Source organism: Salmo trutta, chromosome 3, assembly GCF_901001165.1.
Source record: "Salmo trutta chromosome 3, fSalTru1.1, whole genome shotgun sequence".
In the NCBI taxonomy this organism is placed as follows: domain Eukaryota; kingdom Metazoa; phylum Chordata; class Actinopteri; order Salmoniformes; family Salmonidae; genus Salmo; species Salmo trutta.
Window position 1 is genome coordinate 399,285 of NC_042959.1, and position 19,657 is coordinate 418,941.

The 19,657-nt window shown below is 45.1% G+C and overlaps 1 protein-coding gene across 3 annotated transcripts in view; it reads right to left on the reverse strand.

Annotated features, from left to right (window-relative positions):
- Nucleotides 1–19,657, reverse strand: part of rps6kal (ribosomal protein S6 kinase a, like) — a 67,055-nt gene that overhangs the window by 24,391 nt on the left and 23,007 nt on the right. For 2 of the 3 annotated variants that reach the window (XM_029719840.1, XM_029719848.1), the window contains 6 exons: nt 18,504–18,610; nt 14,364–14,401; nt 14,129–14,271; nt 12,432–12,502; nt 886–974; nt 517–581 (listed from right to left, as the gene is read on the reverse strand). In XM_029719840.1, the coding sequence (XP_029575700.1) occupies nt 517–581; nt 886–974; nt 12,432–12,502; nt 14,129–14,271; nt 14,364–14,401; nt 18,504–18,610 (513 nt within the window). The remainder of the gene's footprint in view (nt 1–516; nt 582–885; nt 975–12,431; nt 12,503–14,128; nt 14,272–14,363; nt 14,402–18,503; nt 18,611–19,657) is intronic. The other variant, XM_029719856.1, reaches the window with a different exon arrangement.

Sequence of the window (19,657 nt, forward strand, 5' to 3'; positions counted from 1 at the left end):
CTCACTATTCATACTACAATTATTTTCACATGATTAAAACACTGATAATATAATACTGGAAATGTCTATCTTTTTGAAACCTTTGTGAGTGCAATGTTATCTGTTCAGTGTTAACTGTTCAGTGTTAACTGTTACTTCCTAATAGTTTTTTATATTGTTTTGTGTCTTCTCACTTTAGTTTGTTTATTTCACTTGCTTTGGCAATGTAAACATGTTTCCCATGCCAATTAAAGCCCTGTTGAATTGAATTGAGAGAGAGAGCGAACGAGCAAGATAAAGACCCAGCCACCAGCCCATATTAAACCCTCCCCTTCCTCCTGGTCTCAACCAATCGTCTCCTGCTGGCTCATAAACACTCCCACTGAAATATTAACACACACACTGTCAGACCTCTGCCCAGACACACACCTAGCACTCTACAGACCAATCCTAAGTAAGCCGTCTGTTAGGTGGGAATGGGATACATTTTGTCTGTGTGTGTGTGTGTGTGTGTGTGTGTGTGTGAGAGAGACTCACATTCCAGTCGATCGATGAGAAGAAGGCGTGACGTTTGATCTCCTCAACCCCGTCGGCCCCAGCCCCTACACAGATACAGAACACCGTCAGTAACAACACACACACACACAACGAGACAACCGTCAGTAACAAGTAACACACACACACACACACACACACACACACACACACACACACACACACACACACACACACCTACAATGAGACAACCGTCAGTAACACACACACACACTCTCACCCAGGTGGTTCATTTGTGTACCTGTCCGTGTTTTGTTACTTGTCATGTTTTGTGTTGTTTGTGGACCCCAGGAAGAGTAGCTGCTGCCTCTGCAAAAGCTAATGGAGATCCAAATAAACAAAGAAACTTACCCAGGCGGTTAGCAGGGTTGCGTTTAAACAGCATTCTCAGCAGACTCTGGGCTTCTAGACTCAGGAACTGAGGCATCCCTAACTTAGCTCTGAGGAGGGAGGGAGGGAGGGAGGGAGGGAGGGAGGGAGGGAGGGAGGGAGGGAGGGAGAAGACAGGAGAGAAGAGAGCGAGTGAAAACAATGTCTTGAACAAATGTCAAATTGGCTTCTTACCAAAATATCGTACGACAGACCACGTATACACACTGCACATCCTAATTGAAAAAGAAAATGCAAATAAAAAGTGAAGTCTTCTCATGCTTTATTGATAAAAAAAAAAGCTTGAGACTCAATTTGGCATGAGGGCCTGCTGTATAAACTGATGGAAAGCGGCATTCAGGGAAAACCGACAATATTATAAAATCAATGTACACAAATAATGTGCGCGGACAAAATAAACAAAAACACAGATTTCTTCCCTTAGGGCCGGAGGGGTGAGACAGGGATGCAGCTTGAGTCCCACCCTCTTCAACAACGAATGATCTGGTGTTTCGGTCCCCAACCAAGGAGGGCCGACAGCAGCACCTAGATCTGTCCCCAACCAAGGAGGGCCGACAGCAGCACCTAGATCGGTCCCCAACCAAGGAGGGCCTACAGCAGCACCTAGATCTGTCCCCAACCAAGGAGGGCCTACAGCAGCACATAGATCTGTCCCCAACCAAGGAGGGCCTACAGCAGCATCTAGATCTGTCCCCAACCAAGGAGGGCCTACAGCAGCACCAAGATCTTCTGCACAGATTATGTCAGAATTGGGCCCTGACAATAAATCTCAGTAAAACAAAAATAATGGTATTTCAAAAAAAGGTCCAGATGCCAGGACCACGACCATAAATTCTATCTAGACACCGTTGCCTTAGAGCACACAAAGAATTATACATACCTCGGTCTAAACATCAACACCACAAGTAACTTCCACAAAGCTATTAATGATCTGAGAGACAAGACAGAGGGGCCTACGGCATCAAAAGGAACATAACATTTGACATCCCAATTACGATCTGGCTACAAATACTTGAATCAGTTACAGAACCCATTGCCCTCTATGTTTGTGGTCCACTCACCAAACAAGAACATACAAAACAGGAAAAACACCCAATTGAGAATTCTGCAAAAAAATATCCAGAATTAGGACTATACCTACAAATGATCAAAATCCATAAAATAACTTAAATTCTACAACCACCTAAAAAGAAGCGATTCTCAATCCTTCCATAACAAAGCCATCACCTACAGAGAGATGAACGTCTGCCAGCTAGTGCAGGGACTCTGCTACAAACCCCACAGAGCCCCAGGAGAGCAACACAATTATACCAAACCAAAGCATGAGGGGAAAAAAATATATAAATTGATACATTGGAAAGAAAACAACAAAACAGAGCAAACTTGAATGTTATTTGGCCCTACACTGAGAGTACACAGTGGTAAAATACCTGACTGAGACTGGCCCAAAATTAAGGAAAGTGTTGACTATGTACAGACTCAGTGAGCATAGCCTTGCTATTGAGAGATGCCACCATAAGCAGACCCATTCCTCAAGAGAAGACAGGGTGTGGCTACTGCCCACTTCCTAACATACCAAATCTATGACCATATAAGAGACACATATTTCCCTCAAATTTGTGACCTGCTGCCACAAGAAAAAGGTCAACCAGAGGGTCAGAAACACAAATGTAAATATAACCTATATTTATCCCCCATCATTTGTATATTATCCTATTTGCACATTGTCACAACACTGTACATAGTATAACATTTAAAATGTTACATAAGCTATGAAAACAACTAACAATATAATATGTAATTCTATTACATTTTTGGGTAATGTTTACTGTTAATGTCTGATTGTTGTTGTCTTTGTTTTGTTTAAATCACTTTGTTGGTTTAGCATTTGTAAAAAGAGGCAAGAGAGGAGGAGGTGACAATGTAACAGAACAAATCACAAGTTAACTACTATGTGTACCTACACTGTAATTACATTGTACCAACATGTCAAATTAGATCTCGAGGGACAATCAAGGTGGAACAACATGGTTGTGGATGGAATTGCAGAATCTCCGAGACCTGGATGGAGTTTGAGGACAAATTGAGGGAAATGAGATCTGAGAAACTGAAGATATACCACAGAAATATTAAGGTAAAGAGCGCCCACACGACTGGAAAACCCACCACAGGCCCAGCTGACAGGCCTAGGCCGATAGTGGTCAAAATCCTGAGGTTAAAGAACAAGGTAGCTGTTCTTTAACAGCTTTCAAGAGAAAGCTTCTCACTGTAACCAGTGCCTGTAATCTGATTCAGGTTATAAATCAACCTACCAGGGTGTTACAAACACTACAGTAACAAGATCATCCACATGTATTGATCACATTTTTATAACACTAGAACGGTGTTCTAAAGCTATATCCATACCCATTGGATGAAGTGATCACAATATAGTGGCTTTATCCAGGAAAGCCAAAGTTCCAAAAGCTGGGCCTAAAATAGTGTATATAAAAGATTTTGCTGTGACTTAAGTGGATGATGTTAAATCAAATAAAATGTTATTGGTCACATACACATGGTTAGCAGATGTTAATGCGAGCGTAGCGAAATGCTTGTGCTTCTAGTTCCGACCATGCAGTAATATCTAACAAGTAATCTACCAATTCCATAACAACTACCTTATACACACAAGTGTAAAGGAATGAATAAAAATATGTACATATAAATATATGGATGAGCGATGGCCAAACGGCATAGGCAAGATGCAGTAGATGGTATAGAGTACAGTATATAGATATGAGATGAGTAATGTAGGATAAGTAAACATTATATAAAGTGGCATTGTTTAAAGCGGCTAGTGATACATTAATTACATCCAGTTTTTAAATATTAAGTGGCTAGAGATTTGAGTCAGTATGTTGACAGCAGCCACTCAATGTTAGTGATGGCTGTTTAACAGTCTGGTGGCCTTGAGATAGAAGCTGTTTTTCAGTCTCTCGGTCCCGGCTTTGATGCACCTGTACTGACCTCGCCTTCTGGATGATAGCGGGGTGAACAGGCAGTGGCTCGGGTGGTTGTTGTCCTTGATGATCTTTTTGGCCTTCCTGTGACATCGGGTGGTGTAGGTGTCCTGGAGGGCAGGTAGTTTGCCTCCGGTGATGCGTTGTGCAGACCGCACTACCCTCTGGAGAGCCTTCCGGTTGTGGGCGAAGCAGTTGCCGTACCAGGCGGTGATGCAGCCCGACAGGATGCTCTCGATTGTGCATCTGTAAAAGTTTGTGAGTGTTTTAGGTGTCAAGCCAACTTTCCTCAGCCTCCTGAGGTTGAAGAGGTGCTGTTGCACCTTCTTCACCACGCTGTCTGTGTGGGTGGACCATTTCAGTTTGTCCGTGATGTGTACGCCGAGGAACTTTAAAACTTTCCACCTTCTCCACTACTGTCCCGTCAATGTGGATAGGGTGCTGCTCCCTCTGCTGTTTCCTGAAGTCCACGATCATCTCCTTTGTTTTGTTGACATTGAGTGTGAGGTTGTTTTCCTGTCACCACACCCCGAGGGCCCTCACATCCTCCCTGAAGGTTGTCTCGTCGTTGTTGGTAATCAAGCCTAGTGTCGCCTGCAAACTTGATGATTGAGTTGGAGGCGTGCATGGCGACGCAGTCATGGGTGAACAGGGAGTACGGGAGAGGGCTGAGAATGCACCTTTGTGGGGCCCCAGTGTTGAGGATCAGGGAAGTGGAGGTGTTGTTTCCTACCTTCACCACCTGAGGGCGGCCCGTCAGGAAGTCCAGGACCCAGTTGCACAGGACGGGGTTCAGACCCAGGGCCCCGAGCTTAATGATGAGCTTCGAGGGTACTATGGTGTTGAATGCTGAGCTATAGTCAATGAACAGCATTCTTACATAGGTATTCCTCTTGCCCAGTTGGGATAGGGCAGTGTGCAGTGTGATGGCGATTACATCGTCTGTGGACCTATTGAGGTTGTAAGAAAATTGAAGTGGGTCTAGGGTGTCAGGTAGTGTGGAGGTGATATGGTCCTTGACTAGTCTCTCAAAGCACTTCATGATGACAGAGGTGAGTGCTACGGAGCAGTAGTCATTTATTTCAGTTACCTCTGCATTCTTGGGTACAGGAACACTGGTGGCCATCTTGAAGCATGTGGGGACAGCAGACTTGGATAGGGAGAGATTGAATATTGAATATTTCCGTAAACACACCAGCCAGCAGGTCTGCGCATGCTCTGAGGACGTGGCTAGGGATGCTGTCTGGGCCGGCAGGGTTAACACGTTTAAATGTCTTATTTACGTCGGCCACGGAGAAGGAGAGCCCACAGTCCTTGGTAGCAGGCCATGTCGGTGGCACTGTGTTATCCTCAAAGCGGGCAAAGAACGTATTAAGCTTGTCCAGAAGCAAGACGTCGGTGTCCGCGACATGGCTGATTTTTCTTTTGTAGTCCGTGATTGTCTGTAGACCCTGGCACGTGTCTCGTGTCTGATCCGTTGAATTGTCTCTATACTGACGTTTTGCCTGTTTTATTGCCTTGTGGTGGGAATGACTACTCTCTTTGTATTCTTCCATATTCCCAGTCACCTTGCCATGGTTAAATGCGATGGTTTGTGCTTTCAGTTTTGCTCGAATGCTGCCATCTATCCACGGTTTCTGGTTAGGGTAGGTTTTAATAGTCACAACGAGTACAATATCTTCTATACACTTCCTGATAAACTCAATCACCGTTTCAGTGAATTCGTCAATATTATTCTAGGAAACTACCCGGAACATATCCCAGTCCGCGTGATCAAAACAACCTTGAAGCGTGGATTCCGATTGGTCAGACCAGCGTTGAATGGTCCTTAGCACGGGTACTTCCTGTTTGAGTTTCTGCCTACAGGAAGGGAGTCGCAAAATGGATTTGTAGTCAGATGCGTCGAAAGGAGGGCGGGGAGGGCCTTGTATGCATCCCGGAAGTTGGATTAACACTGGTCTAGTCTTTTAGCAGCGAGAGTACTACAGTCAATATGCTGATAAAATTTAGGCAGCCTTTTCCTCAAATTTGCTTTGTTAAAATCCCCAGCTACAACAAATGCAGCCTCAGGATAAATGGTTTCCAGTTTGCATAAAGTCCAGTGAAGTTCCTTGAGGGCCATCGTGGTATCGGCTCGAGGGTGGGATATACACGGCCGTCACTATAATCAAAGTAAATTCTCTTGGGAGAGAATACGGTCGGCATTTGATTGTGAGGAATTCTAGGTTGGGTGAAAAAAAGGACTTGAGTTCCTGTATTTTATCACAATTACACCATGAATCGTTAATCATGAAACAGACCCTCCTCCTTCCCAGAGAGATGTTTATTCCGGTCGGCGCGATGGACTGAGAATCCAGATGGCTGGACTGACTCCGACAGTATATCCCGAGAGAGCCATGTTTCTGTGAAACAGAGTATGTTACAATCCCTGACGTCTCTCTGGAAAGAAACCCTTGCCCTGATCTCGTCAACTTTGTTATCCAGGGACTGAACATTAGCAAGTAATATACTCGGAAGCGGAGGGTAGCGCCGGAAGAAATGGCAGCAGTTTTACGGCGCCCAACCAATTGTGCTGTTATGTGTTTTTTTACAACTTATTTTGTACATAATGTTTCTGCAACCGTATCTTACGGCAGAAAAATAACTTCTGGATATCAGGACAGCGATCACTCACCTCAGATTAGACAAAGATTTTTTCTTCAACAAGCAGGACGCACAGGACATTCTCCAAACACCTGACAAGGTCAACATCCCAGTTATTAGCAAGAGGAAGAGACGCATGTACAGAGGACACAGAGCGGGATGCCTCGTAAGGATCCACAGAAAGCGATTGGAAAAGCTGCCGTTACCGTCGATATTACTCACAAACGTGCAATAATTGGACAATAAATTAGACGAGGTACGATCACGAATATCCTACGAACGGGACATCAAAAACTGTAATATCTCATGTTTCCCGAAATTGTGGCTGAATGATGACATGGATAATCAGCTTGCGGGATATACGCTGCACCGGCAAGATAGAACAGCACACTCCAGTAAGACGAGGGGGGGCAGTCTGTGCATATTTGTAAACAACAGCTGATGCACGAAATCTAAGGAAGTCTCGAGATTTTGCTCGCCTGAGGTAGAGTATATTGTGATAAATTGCAGACCACTATAATCAAAGTAAATTCTCTTGGGAGATCATACGGTCGGCATTTGATTGTGAGGAATTCTAGGTTGGGTGAACAAAAGGACTTGAGTTCCTGTATTTTATCACAATTACACCATGAGTTGTTAATCATGAAACAGACCCCCACCCTCCTCCTTCCTAGAGAGATGTTCTCATCGACGGGGCTGTAGTGGAGCAGGTTGAGAGTTTCAAGTTCCTTGGTGTCCACATCACCAACAAACTAGAATGGTCCAAACACACCAAGACAGTCGTGAAGAGGGCACAACAAAGCCTATTCCCCCTCAGGAAACTAAAAAGATTTGGCATGGGTCCTGAGATCTTCAAAAGTTTCTACAGCTGCAACGTCGACAGCATCCTGACTGGTTGCAAGGCTTCTCAACAGTTTTTACCTCCAAGCCATAAGACTCCTGAACAGGTAATCAAATGGCTACCCAGACTATTTGCATGGTGCGGCAACGTAGCCTAGTGGTTAGAGTGTTGGACTAGTAACTGAAAGGTTGCAAGATCAAATCCCCGAGCTGACGAGGTACAAATCTGTCGTTCTGCCCCTGAACAAGGCAGTTAACCCACTGTTCCTAGGCCATCATTGAAAGTAAAAATTTGTTCTTAACTGACTTGCCTAGTAAGGTAAAATATATATATTTTTTAAAGTGTGCCCCCCGACCCCTTTTTACGCTGCTGCTACTCTCTGTTTATCATATATGCATAGTCACTTTAACTATACATTCATGTACACCACCTCAAGCTGAACCTCGGCAAGACGGAGCTGCTCCTCCTCCCAGGGAAGGACTGCCCGTTCCATGATCTCGCCATCACGGTTGACAACTCCCTTGTGTCCTCCTCCCAGAGTGCTAAGAACCTTGGCGTGACCCTGGACAACACCCTGTCGTTTTCCACTAACATCAAGGCGGTGACCCGATCCTGTAGGTTCATGCTCTACAACATTCGCAGAGTACGACCCTGCCTCACACAGGAAGCGGCGCAGGTCCTAGTCCAGGCACTTGTCATCTCCCGTCTGGATTACTGCAACTCGCTGTTGGCTGGGCTCCCTGCCTGTGCCATTAAACCCCTACAACTCATCCAGAACCCCGCAGCCCGTCTGGTGTTCAACTTTCCCAAGTTCTCTCACGTCACCCCGCTCCTCCGCTCTCTCCACTGGCTTCCAGTTGAAGCTCGCATCCGCTACAAGTCCATGGTGCTTGCCTACGGAGCTGTGAGGGGAACGGCACCTCCGTACCTTCAGGCTCTGATCAGGCCCTACACCCAAACAAGGGCACTGCGTTCATCCACCTCTGACCTGCTCGCCTCCCTACCTCTGAGGAAGCACAGCTCCCGCTCAGCCCAGTCAAAACTGTTCGCTGCTCTGGCACCCCAATGGTGGAACAAGCTCCCTCACGACGCCAGGACAGCGGAGTCAATCACCACCTTCCGGAGACACCTGAAACCCCACCTCTTTAAGGAATACCTGGGATAGGATAAAGTAATCCTTCTACCCCCCCCCCCAAAAGATTTAGATGCACTACTGTAAAGTGGTTTTTCCACTGGATATCTTAAGGTGAATGCACCAATTTGTAAGTCGCTCTGGATAAGAGCGTCTGCTAAATGACTTAAATGTAAATGTAAATGTACATACTACCTCAATTGGCCCGACCAACCAGTGCCCCCGCACATTGGCTAACCGGGCTATCTGCATTGTGTCCCGCCACCCACCAACCCATCTTTTATGCCACTGCTACTCTCTGTTCATCATATATGCATAGTCACTTTAACCATATCTACATGTACATACTACCTCAATCAGCCTGACTAACCGGTGCCTGTATGTAGCCTCGCTACTGTAATTTTTATTAAACCTTCATTTAACCAGGAAGGGCTCATTGAGATTTAAAATCTCTTTTTCAAGGGCGTCCTGGCCAGATATGCAGCACCAAGTCATTACAAAAATTACAGACAAACAACATGAAAAACTACAAATAATCTAGTAAAAACCATAGAATTCACAAGAATATTACAAAATCAAAAACAGCAAATTAAAAACATTGACATGTCAGGGAATCAGTCTCAAGATCATTCATCAGTGATTTAAAAATACCAATCGGGACAAGTTCTTCCAGTTTAAAAGTATTTTGTAAGGCATTCCAAGACAATGGCGCAGAGTACATAAAAGCCCTTTTACCAAATTCAGATCGGACATTTGGAACAGTTAGCAGGATAAAGTCCAGCGAACGAAGAGACGACCCTCCACATTACTGAACAATAAAAATGCCCAAATAAAACAAATAAAACAGTAGTAAACCCAACATGGCTTTGTAAATAAAAATATACCAGTGACTGAGCCTATGAGTGACTAGAGAAGGCCAGCCAACCCTGGTATATAAAGTGCAGTGGTGCGTAAGGGTTTTGCAGTTTAAAATAAATCTCAAAGTGCCATGGTAAAGGGTGTCAATTGATCTCAAACACTGAGCGGAAGCATTCATATATAAAATATCCCCATAGTCTAGTAAAGGCATAAATGTAGCTGATACTAGCCTCCTGGCTTCAAAAGAAAAACAGGCCTTATTCCTAAAATAAAAACCCAATTTCAGCTTCAATTTTTTTGTAAGTTGTTGAATATGCAATTTAAAAGAGAGGCTGTCATCAATTAAATTTCCAAGATATTTATATGAGATATTTATATGAGGTTACAGTCTCAATCTCAATGCACTGACAGGTAATAATAGGTGAAAAGTTTAGAGGTCTATTTCTTGCTTTAGAAAACACCAATAGTTTAGTTGTCAGTATTGAGGATAAGCTTCAATCGACACAATAGCCTCGCTGATGTATATAGCCTCGCTACTGTTATTTTTCACTGTCTTTTAACTGTTGTTTTTATTTCTTTACTTACCTATTGTTCACCTAATACCTATTTTGCACTATTGGTTAGAGCCTGTAAGTAAGCATTTCACTGTAAGGTCTACACCTGTTGTATTCGGCGCACGTGAGGCCTTAAAGAGATGCTCTGCTTTTTTGACACCACACCCCACAAAGCAAGTCCTGCAGGCTCTAGTTTTGTCTGTGATTATTGTCCAATCATACGATCAAGTGAAGCAAAGAAGGACCTAGTTAACCTCTCTTGGGTAGGGGGCAGTATTTTGACGTCCAGATGAAAAGCGTGCCCGTAGTAAACTGCCTGCTACTCAGGCCCAGAAGGTAGGATATGCATATTATTAGTAGATTTGGATAGAAAACTCTGAAGTTTCTAAAACTGTTTGAATGTCGTCTGTGAGTATAACAGAACTCATATGGCAGGCAAAAACCTGAGAAAAAATCCAACCAGGAAGTGTGGAAATCTGAGGTTTGTAGTTTTTCAAGTGATTGCCTATCTAATATACAGTGTCTGTGGGGTCATTTTGCACTTCCTAAGGCTTCCACTAGATGTCAACAGTCTTTAGAACATTGTTTCATGCTTCTACTGTGAATGGGGAGAGAATAAGAGCTCTTGGAATCAGATGACTGAGAAAATGAAATGAACTCATTCACGCGTGCTCCCGTGAGAGTTACATGTGTTCCTTTTCTTTTTTGAAGACAAAGGAATTGTCCGGTAGAACGTTGTTTCATGCTTCTACTGTGAAGGGGGAGAGAATAAGAGCTGTTTGAATCAGGGGTCTGGCAGAATGCCATGAGCTTTGGGAGCGAGCTGCGTTCCTTTTAATTTCTAAAGACAAAGGAATCGTCCGGTTGGAATATTATGATAAAAACATCCTAAAGATTGATTCTATACATCGTTTGACATGTTTCTACGAACTGTAATAGAACTTTTTTGACTTTTCGTCTGAACTTACTGCGTGAGCACAGTGCATTTGGAGTACTCGACTGAACGCGCGAACAAAAAGGAGGTATTTGGACATAAATATGGACTTTATCGAAACAAAACAAACATTTATTGTGGAACTGGGATTCCTGGGAGTGCATTCTGATGAAGATCATCAAAGGTAAGTAAATATTTATAATGCTATTTGTGACTTCTGTTGACTCCAAAATGGCGGGTATCTGTATGGCTTCTTTTGGTGTCTGAGCGCTGTACTCAGATTATTGCAAAGTTTGCTTTCGCCGTAAAGCTTTTTTGAAATCTGACACAGCGGTTGCATTAAAGAGAAGTTTATCTATAATTCTGTGCATAACACTTGTATCTTTTATCAAAGTTTATGATGAGTATTTCTGTAATTTGATGTGCTCATTCACCGGATGTTTTGGAGGCAAAACATTTCTGAACATTACACGCCAATGTAAAATGGGGTTTTTGGATATAAATATGAACTTTATCGAGCAAAACATACATGTGTTGTGTAACATGAAGTCCTATGAGTGTCATTTGATGAAGATCATCAAAGGTTAATGATTAATTTTAGCTGTATTTCTGGTTTTTGTGACACCTCTCCTTGCTTGGAAAATGGCTGTGTGGTTTTTCCTGTCTAGGTGCTGTCCTAACATAATCTAATGCTATGCTTTCGCCGTAAAGCCTTTTTGAAATCGGACACTGTGGTTGGATTAACGAGAAGATTATCTTTAAAATGGTGTATAATACTTGTATGTGTGAGAAATTTGAATTATGAGATTTTTGTTGTTTTGAATTTGGCGCCCTGCTATTTCACTGGCTGTTGGCGAGGTGGGACGCTACCGTCCCAAATACCCCAGAGAGGTTTTAATCTTTCTAGGGTCGGTGGGACGATACCGTCTCACATACCCCAGAGAGGTTTTAAGCTGCAGCTGGCCCAGAACAGAGCAGCACGTCTTGCTCTTCATTGTAATCAGAGGGCTGATATTAATACTATGTATGCCAGTCTCTCTTGGCTAAGAGTTGAGGAAAGACCGACTGCATCACTTCTTGTTTTTTTAAGAAACATTAAATGTGTTGAAATTTCCTAAATGTTTGCAGTCAACATAGACACAGCACTGACACAAACACTTACACAACCAGACATGCCAATTTGGGTATTTTCACAGTCCCAAGGTCAAGAACAAATTCAAGGAAATGAACAGTGTTATAGAGAGCCATAAATGCATGGAACTCCCATCTTATATCACGCAAGCAAACAGCATTTGTGGTTTCAAAAGATGAATAAAGTATCGGCACAACGCCTCTCCCTATGTGACCTACTGGTTGTGTGTATCTGATAGATGCTCACACACTACATGTTAATGTTTAAAATGCTTGTCAACTGTAGTCTTTTGTCTGTAATGTATAATCCTTTATATGTCGGACCCTGTAAAGACTAGCTGTCGGCTAATGGGGATCCTAATGAATTAAATCCAATAACAGTACCAATGTTGTAGAACAAGTGTGGTTGACTTACTTGAGGATCATGTTCATGGTCTCGTTGCGGTCTTTTCCCTGGAATGGTAACGTCCCAGTCAGCATTTCAAACTATACAGAGAGGAGAGACAGACATTCGGCTGGGGTTACAGGTACAGGTTAGATACAGGTAGAGACATTTGGCTGGGGTTACAGGTACAGGTTAGATACAGGTAAAGACATTAGGCTGGGGATACAGGTACAGATTAGGTACAGGTAGAGACATTAGGCTGGGGTTACAGGTACAGGTTAGATACAGGTAGAGACATTCGGCTGGGGTTATAGGTACAGGTTAGATACAGGTAGACACATTAGGCTGGGGTTACAGGTACAGGTTAGATACAGGTAGAGATGTTAGGCTGGGGTTATAGATACAGGTTAGATACAGGTAGACACATTAGGCTGGGGTTACAGGTACAGGTTAGATACAGGTAGAGATGTTAGGCTGGGGTTATAGATACAGGTTAGATACAGGTAGACACATTAGGCTGGGGTTACAGGTACAGGTTAGATACAGGTAGAGATGTTAGGCTGGGGTTATAGATACAGGTTAGATACAGGTAGACACATTAGGCTGGGGTTATAGGTACAGGTTAGATACAGGTAGACACATTAGGCTGGGGTTATAGATACAGGTTAGATACAGGTAGAGACATTAGGCTGGGGTTTCAGGTACAGGTTAGATACAGGTAGAGATGTTAGGCTGGGGTTATAGATACAGGCATGATAAAGGAATGTATATGTTTAAAGTAATGACTAAAGGATTCCACCCTGAAATCCTATAATTGTATGAAATGTGTTAGAGTCATAATTCCATAATGTGTGTGTGACTAGACCATTGTGTTACTATGTAGTAATGTGAGAGTTGAGACAACAAAGGACAACAGGAAAGAGGCCCCTTTCCAAGGCCCCTCTAATCTAGGGAGGAGAGACACGGCTAGGAACTGCCAGGCGGGTAGAAAAGTGATAAACGGTGTGTGTGTGTGTGCGTAGGTGGGGGTGAGAGTTATAAAATGACTGTGTATGCATTTTTGACTTCAGAACGTTCTCTGAATAAACTACGAACCTTTTGCAGTATCTGAGACTTTGCCTAATTCTTATTTTGAATCCGGGATTTACAACCTCGGGTGAATTGGTCAAAACTTTAATACAGGCAGATTCATTAGGCTGGGGTTACAGGTACAGACTAGATACAGGTAGAGACATTCGGCTGGGGTTACAGGTACAGGTAAAATACAGGTAGAGATATTAGGCTGGGGTTATAGGTACAGGTAAAATACAGGTAGACACATTAGGCTGGGGTTACAGGTACAGGTAAGATACAGGTAGAGACATTAGGCTGGGGTTATAGATACAGGTAAATACATTAGGCTGGGGTTATAGATACAGGTAAAGACATTAGGCTGGGGTTATAGATACAGGTAAAGACATTAGGCTGGGGTTATAGATACAGGTAAATACATTAGGCTGGGGTTATAGATACAGGAAGAGACATTAGGCTGGGGTTATAGATACAGGTAGAGACATTAGGCTGGGGTTATAGATACAGGAAGAGACATTAGGCTGGGGTTATAGATACAGGTAAAGACATTAGGCTGGGGTTATAGATACAGGAAGAGACATTAGGCTGGGGTTATAGATACAGGTAAAGACATTAGGCTGGGGTTATAGATACAGGTGATGTAGAGGTGTGCTTACCATGAGCACTCCTAGACTCCACCAGTCAGCACTCTGTGTGTGTCCTCTTCTGTTGACGACCTCAGGAGCCATGTACTCCACCGTCCCACAGAATGAGTAGGCCTTCTTATCAACATCCACTGACTCCTTACTCAAACCAAAGTCTGAAATACACAACCACTTCTTCCTTTTAGCTCCAACATAAACACACAACATCTCCTGAAGCACCACAGCCCAGACAGAGAGCAGGTCCTACCTGTTAACTTGATGTGTCCAGCTTCATCTAACAAAATGCTGAAAACAGAGAACCACATTAGTAGGTATAGTAGAGAAACACACAGGCCTCCTAACAGTACCAACATCACCATCAACAACAACAAACACCCCTAACCAGTAACACCCTTAACCCATCACCAGTAACACCCCTAACCCATCACCACTAACCCATCACCCCTAACACCCCTAACCCATCACCAGTAACACCCCTAACCCATCACCAGTAACACCCCTAACCCATCACCACTAACCCATCACCCCTAACACCCCTAACCCATCACCAGTAACACCCCTAACCCATCACCAGTAACACCCCTAACCCATCACCACTAACCCATCACCCCTAACACCCCTAACCCATCACCAGTAACACCCCTAACCCATCACCAGTAACACCCCTAACCCATCACCAGTAACACCCCTAACCCATCACTAGTAACACCCCTAACCCATCACCCCTAACTCATCACTAGTAATACCCCAAACCCATCACCAGTAACACCCCTAACCCATCACTAGTAATACCCCTAACCCATCACCAGTAACACCCCTAACCCATCACTAGTAATACCCCAAACCCATCAACAGTAACACCCCTAACACCCCTAACCCATCACCAGTAATGCCCCAAACCCATCACTAGCAACACCCCTAACCCATCACTAGCAACACCCCTAACCCATCACCAGTAACACCCCTAACCCATCACCAGTAACACCCCTAACCCATCACCAGTAACACCCCTAACCCATCACCAGTAACACCCCTAACCCATCACCAGTAACACCCCTAACCCATCACTAGTAACACCCCTAACCCATCACTAGTAACACCCCTAACCCAACACCCCTAACCAGTAACACCCCTAACACATCACTAGTAACACCCCTAACCCATCACCAGTAACACCCCTAACCCAACACCCCTAACCAGTAACACACCTAACCCATCACTAGTAATACCACTAACCCATCACCAGTAAAACCCCTAACCCATCACCAGTAACACCCCTAACCCATCACCAGTAACACCCCTAACCCATCACTAGTAACACCCCTAATCCATCACAAGTAACACCCCTAACCCATCACTAGTAACACCCCTAACCCATCACCAGTAACACCCCTAACCCATCACCAGTAACACCCCTAACCCATCACCAGTAATACCCCTAACCCATCACTAGTAACACCCCTAACCCATCACCAGTAACACCCCTAACACCCCTAACCCATCACTAGTAATACCCCTAACCCATCACCAGTAACACCCCTAACCCATCACCAGTAATACCCTTAACCCATCATCAGTAACACCCCTAACCCATCACCAGTAACACCCCTAACCCATCACTAGTAACACCCCTAACCAATCACCAGTAACACCCCTAACACCCCTAACCCATCACTAGTAATACCCCTAACCCATCACCAGTAACACCCCTAACCCATCACTAGTAATACCCCTAACCCATCACCAGTAACACCCCTAACCCATCACTAGTAACACCCCTAACCCATCACCAGTAACACCCCTAACCCATCACTAGTAACACCCCTAACCCATCACTAGTAACACCCCTAACCCATCACCCCTAACCCATCACTAGTAATACCCCTAACCCATCACCAGTAACACCCCTAACCCATCACTAGTAATACCCCTAACCCATCACCAGTAACACCCCTAACCCATCACTAGTAACACCCCTAACCCATCACCAGTAACACCCCTAACCCATCACTAGTAACACCCCTAACCCATCACTAGTAACACCCCTAACCCATCACCCCTAACCCATCACTAGTAATACCCCTAACCCATCACCAGTAACATCCCTAACCCATCACTAGTAATACCCCTAACCCATCACCAATAACACCCTTAACCCATCACTAGTAACACCCCTAACCCATCACCAGTAATACCCCTAACCCATCACCAGTAATACCCCTAACCCATCACCAGTAATACCCCTAACCCATCACCATCAACAACAAGACAATGTGTCTTCTAAAGGAGAAAGCAGCACCCGCAATACACCCCAAAACCATCACTAGTAACACCCCTAACCCATCACCCCTAACCAATACCTAGTAACAACCCTAACCCATCACCCCTAACCAATACCTAGTAACACCCCTAACCCATCACCAGTAATACCCCTAACCCATCACCCCTAACCCATCACCCCTAACCCATCACTAGTAATACCCCTAACCCATCACTAGCAACACCCCAACCACCCCAACCCATCATTAGCAACACCCCAACCCATCACTAGCAACACCCCAACCCATCACTAGCAACACCCCAACCACCCTATCCCATTACTAGCAACACCCCAACCACCCTAACCCAACACTAGCAACACCCCAACCACCTTATCCCATCATTAGCAACACCCCAACCACCCTATCCCATCATTAGCAACACCCCAACCACCCCTAACCCATCATTAGCAACACCCCAACCACCCTATCCCATCATTAGCAACACCCCAACCACCCTAACCCATTACTAGCAACACCTCAACCACCCTAACCCATGACTAGCAACACCCCAAACTCACCACTAGCAACACCCCAACCACCCCTAACCCAATACTAGCAACACCCCAACCACCCCTAACCCATCACTAGCAACACCCCAACCACCCTATCCCATCACTAGCAACACCCCAACCACCCCTAACCCTTCACTAGCAACACCCCAACCACCCTAACCCATCACCAGCAACACCCCAACCCATCACTAGCAACACCCCAACCACCCCTAACCCATCACTAGCAACACCCCAACCTCCCCTAACCCATTACTAGCAACACCCCAACCACCCTAACCCATCACTAGCAACACCCCAACCTCCCCTAACCCATCACCAGCAACACCCCAACCTCCCCTAACCCATCACCAGCAACACCCCAACCTCCCCTAACCCAATCACTAGCAACACCCCAACCTCCCCTAACCCATTACTAGCAACACCCCAACCACCCTAACCCATACTAGCAACACCCCAACCTCCCTATCCCATCACTAGCAACACCCAAACCTCACCTAACCCATCACTAACACCCCAACCACCCCTAACCCATCACTAGCAACACCCTAACCCATCACTAGCAACACCCCAACCCATCACTAGCAACACCCCAAACACCCTATCCCATCACTAGCAACACCCCAACTACCCTAACCCAATACTAGCAACACCCCAACCACCCTATCCCATCATTAGCAACACCCCAACCACCCCTAACCCATCATTAGCAACACCCCAACCACCCTAACCCATCACTAGCAACACCCCAACCACCCTAACCCATGACTAGCAACACCCCAACCACCCCTAACTCACCACTAGCAACACCCCAACCACCCCTAACCCATCACTAGCAACACCCCAACCACCCTATCCCATCACTAGCAACACCCCAACCACCCCTAACCCATTACTAGCAACACCCCAACCACCCTAACCCATCACCAGCAACACCCCAACCCATCACTAGCAACACCCCAACCACCCCTAACCCATCACTAGCAACACCCCAACCACCCTAACCCATTACCAGCAACACCCCAACCCATCACTAGCAACACCCCAACCCATACCAGCAACACCCCAACCCATCACTAGCAACACCCCAACCCATCACCAGCAACACCCCAACCCATTACTAGCAACACCCCAACCACCCCTAACCCATCACTAGCCACACCCCAACCACCCCTAACCCATCACTAGCAACACCCCAACCACCCTAACCCATCACTAGCAACACCCCAACCACCCTAACCCATCACTAGCAACACCCCAACCACCCCTAACCCATCACTAGCAACACCCCAACCACCCCTAACCCATCACTAGCAACACCCCAACCATCACTAGCAACACCCCAACCATCACTAGCAACACCCCAACCATCACTAGCAACACCCCAACCACCCTAACCCATCACTAGCAACACCCCAACCACCCCTAACCCAGCACTAGCAACACCCCAACCACCCCTAACCCCTCACTAGCAACACCCCAACCATGTAGATTAGGGTTTAAATCCCTGGAGTTAGAGGCAGAAAGACTAGGAGGGTCAGGGATTATGGGACATACTTCTCTGGTTTGAGGTCTCTGTAAACTATTCCCAGATGGTGCAGGTGGTCGAGGGCCAGAGCCAGCTCTGCTAGGTAGAATTTCACATCTTCCTCTGTAAACATAACCTAGTGAGAACTGGACACATTTACTGTCTGTTCTGGCCTCGGAGGGAAGAGTCATAGGCAAGACAACATTATAACGTCATATTCCTAAATACAGCTAGGGATACACAAAACAATATTATATACATTATATTAATAATACTATTTACACATTTAAATACAGCCATATTCTTTAAATCAGGGGTGTCAAACGTCCGGCCCGCGGGCCGGATTAGGCCCGCAAAGGGGTTTAATCCGGCCCGCGAGATGATTTTGTAAAGTATAAAAATGAGCTGCAATTTTTCAATAAAAGAAACTGCTGTTCCAATTGCGTCCACTGGATGGCGCAATAGCAATTGTGTTAAGCAAGCAAACTGTTTATACCGGACCAGGGCAAGTAGGTCAAGCAAGTGCAGCCAGTCCGGATGAGCTACTTTGTTTTTGCCCGCGATATTTATTACCGCTTCTACTTTTAACATTATGTGCTTTGGCACCCTCATTGCCCCAATATGTCTCTGGGACGCAGAGTGTTCCAAGAAAAATGGTCAGCCTCCTATTTATTCACGGAATTGAATGGGAAAGCTGTATGTTTGGTGTGTTCACAGCATGTTGCAGTGCTGAAAGAGTATAACCTTCGTCGCCACTATGTGAGTCTTCATGCCGACAAATATGACAACTTTCAAGGACAGCGGAGAAGAGAGAAGGTGAATGAACTGTTGGCTGAAGAAGAACTGAAGAAACAGCAGTCTGTGTTTACTCACAGCCGAGACATCAGTGACGCTGCAGTGAAAGCTAGCTACCTCATTGCTAATGAAATCGCAGTGGCTTCAAAACCATTTAGTGAGGGTGAATTTGTAAAAACATGCATGATGAAGGCAGCGGAGATTGTGTGCCCTGAAAAGCGCCAGGCTTTTGCAAATATCAGCCTGACAAGAAACACAGTTGCAGACAGGATTTCCGATCTTTCAGTGGATTTGGACAGCCAGTTGAAGCAAAAAGTAAAGTCATTTATTGGGTTTTCAGTTGCAATTGATGAAAGCACGGACATTACAGATGTTGCACAACTGGCCA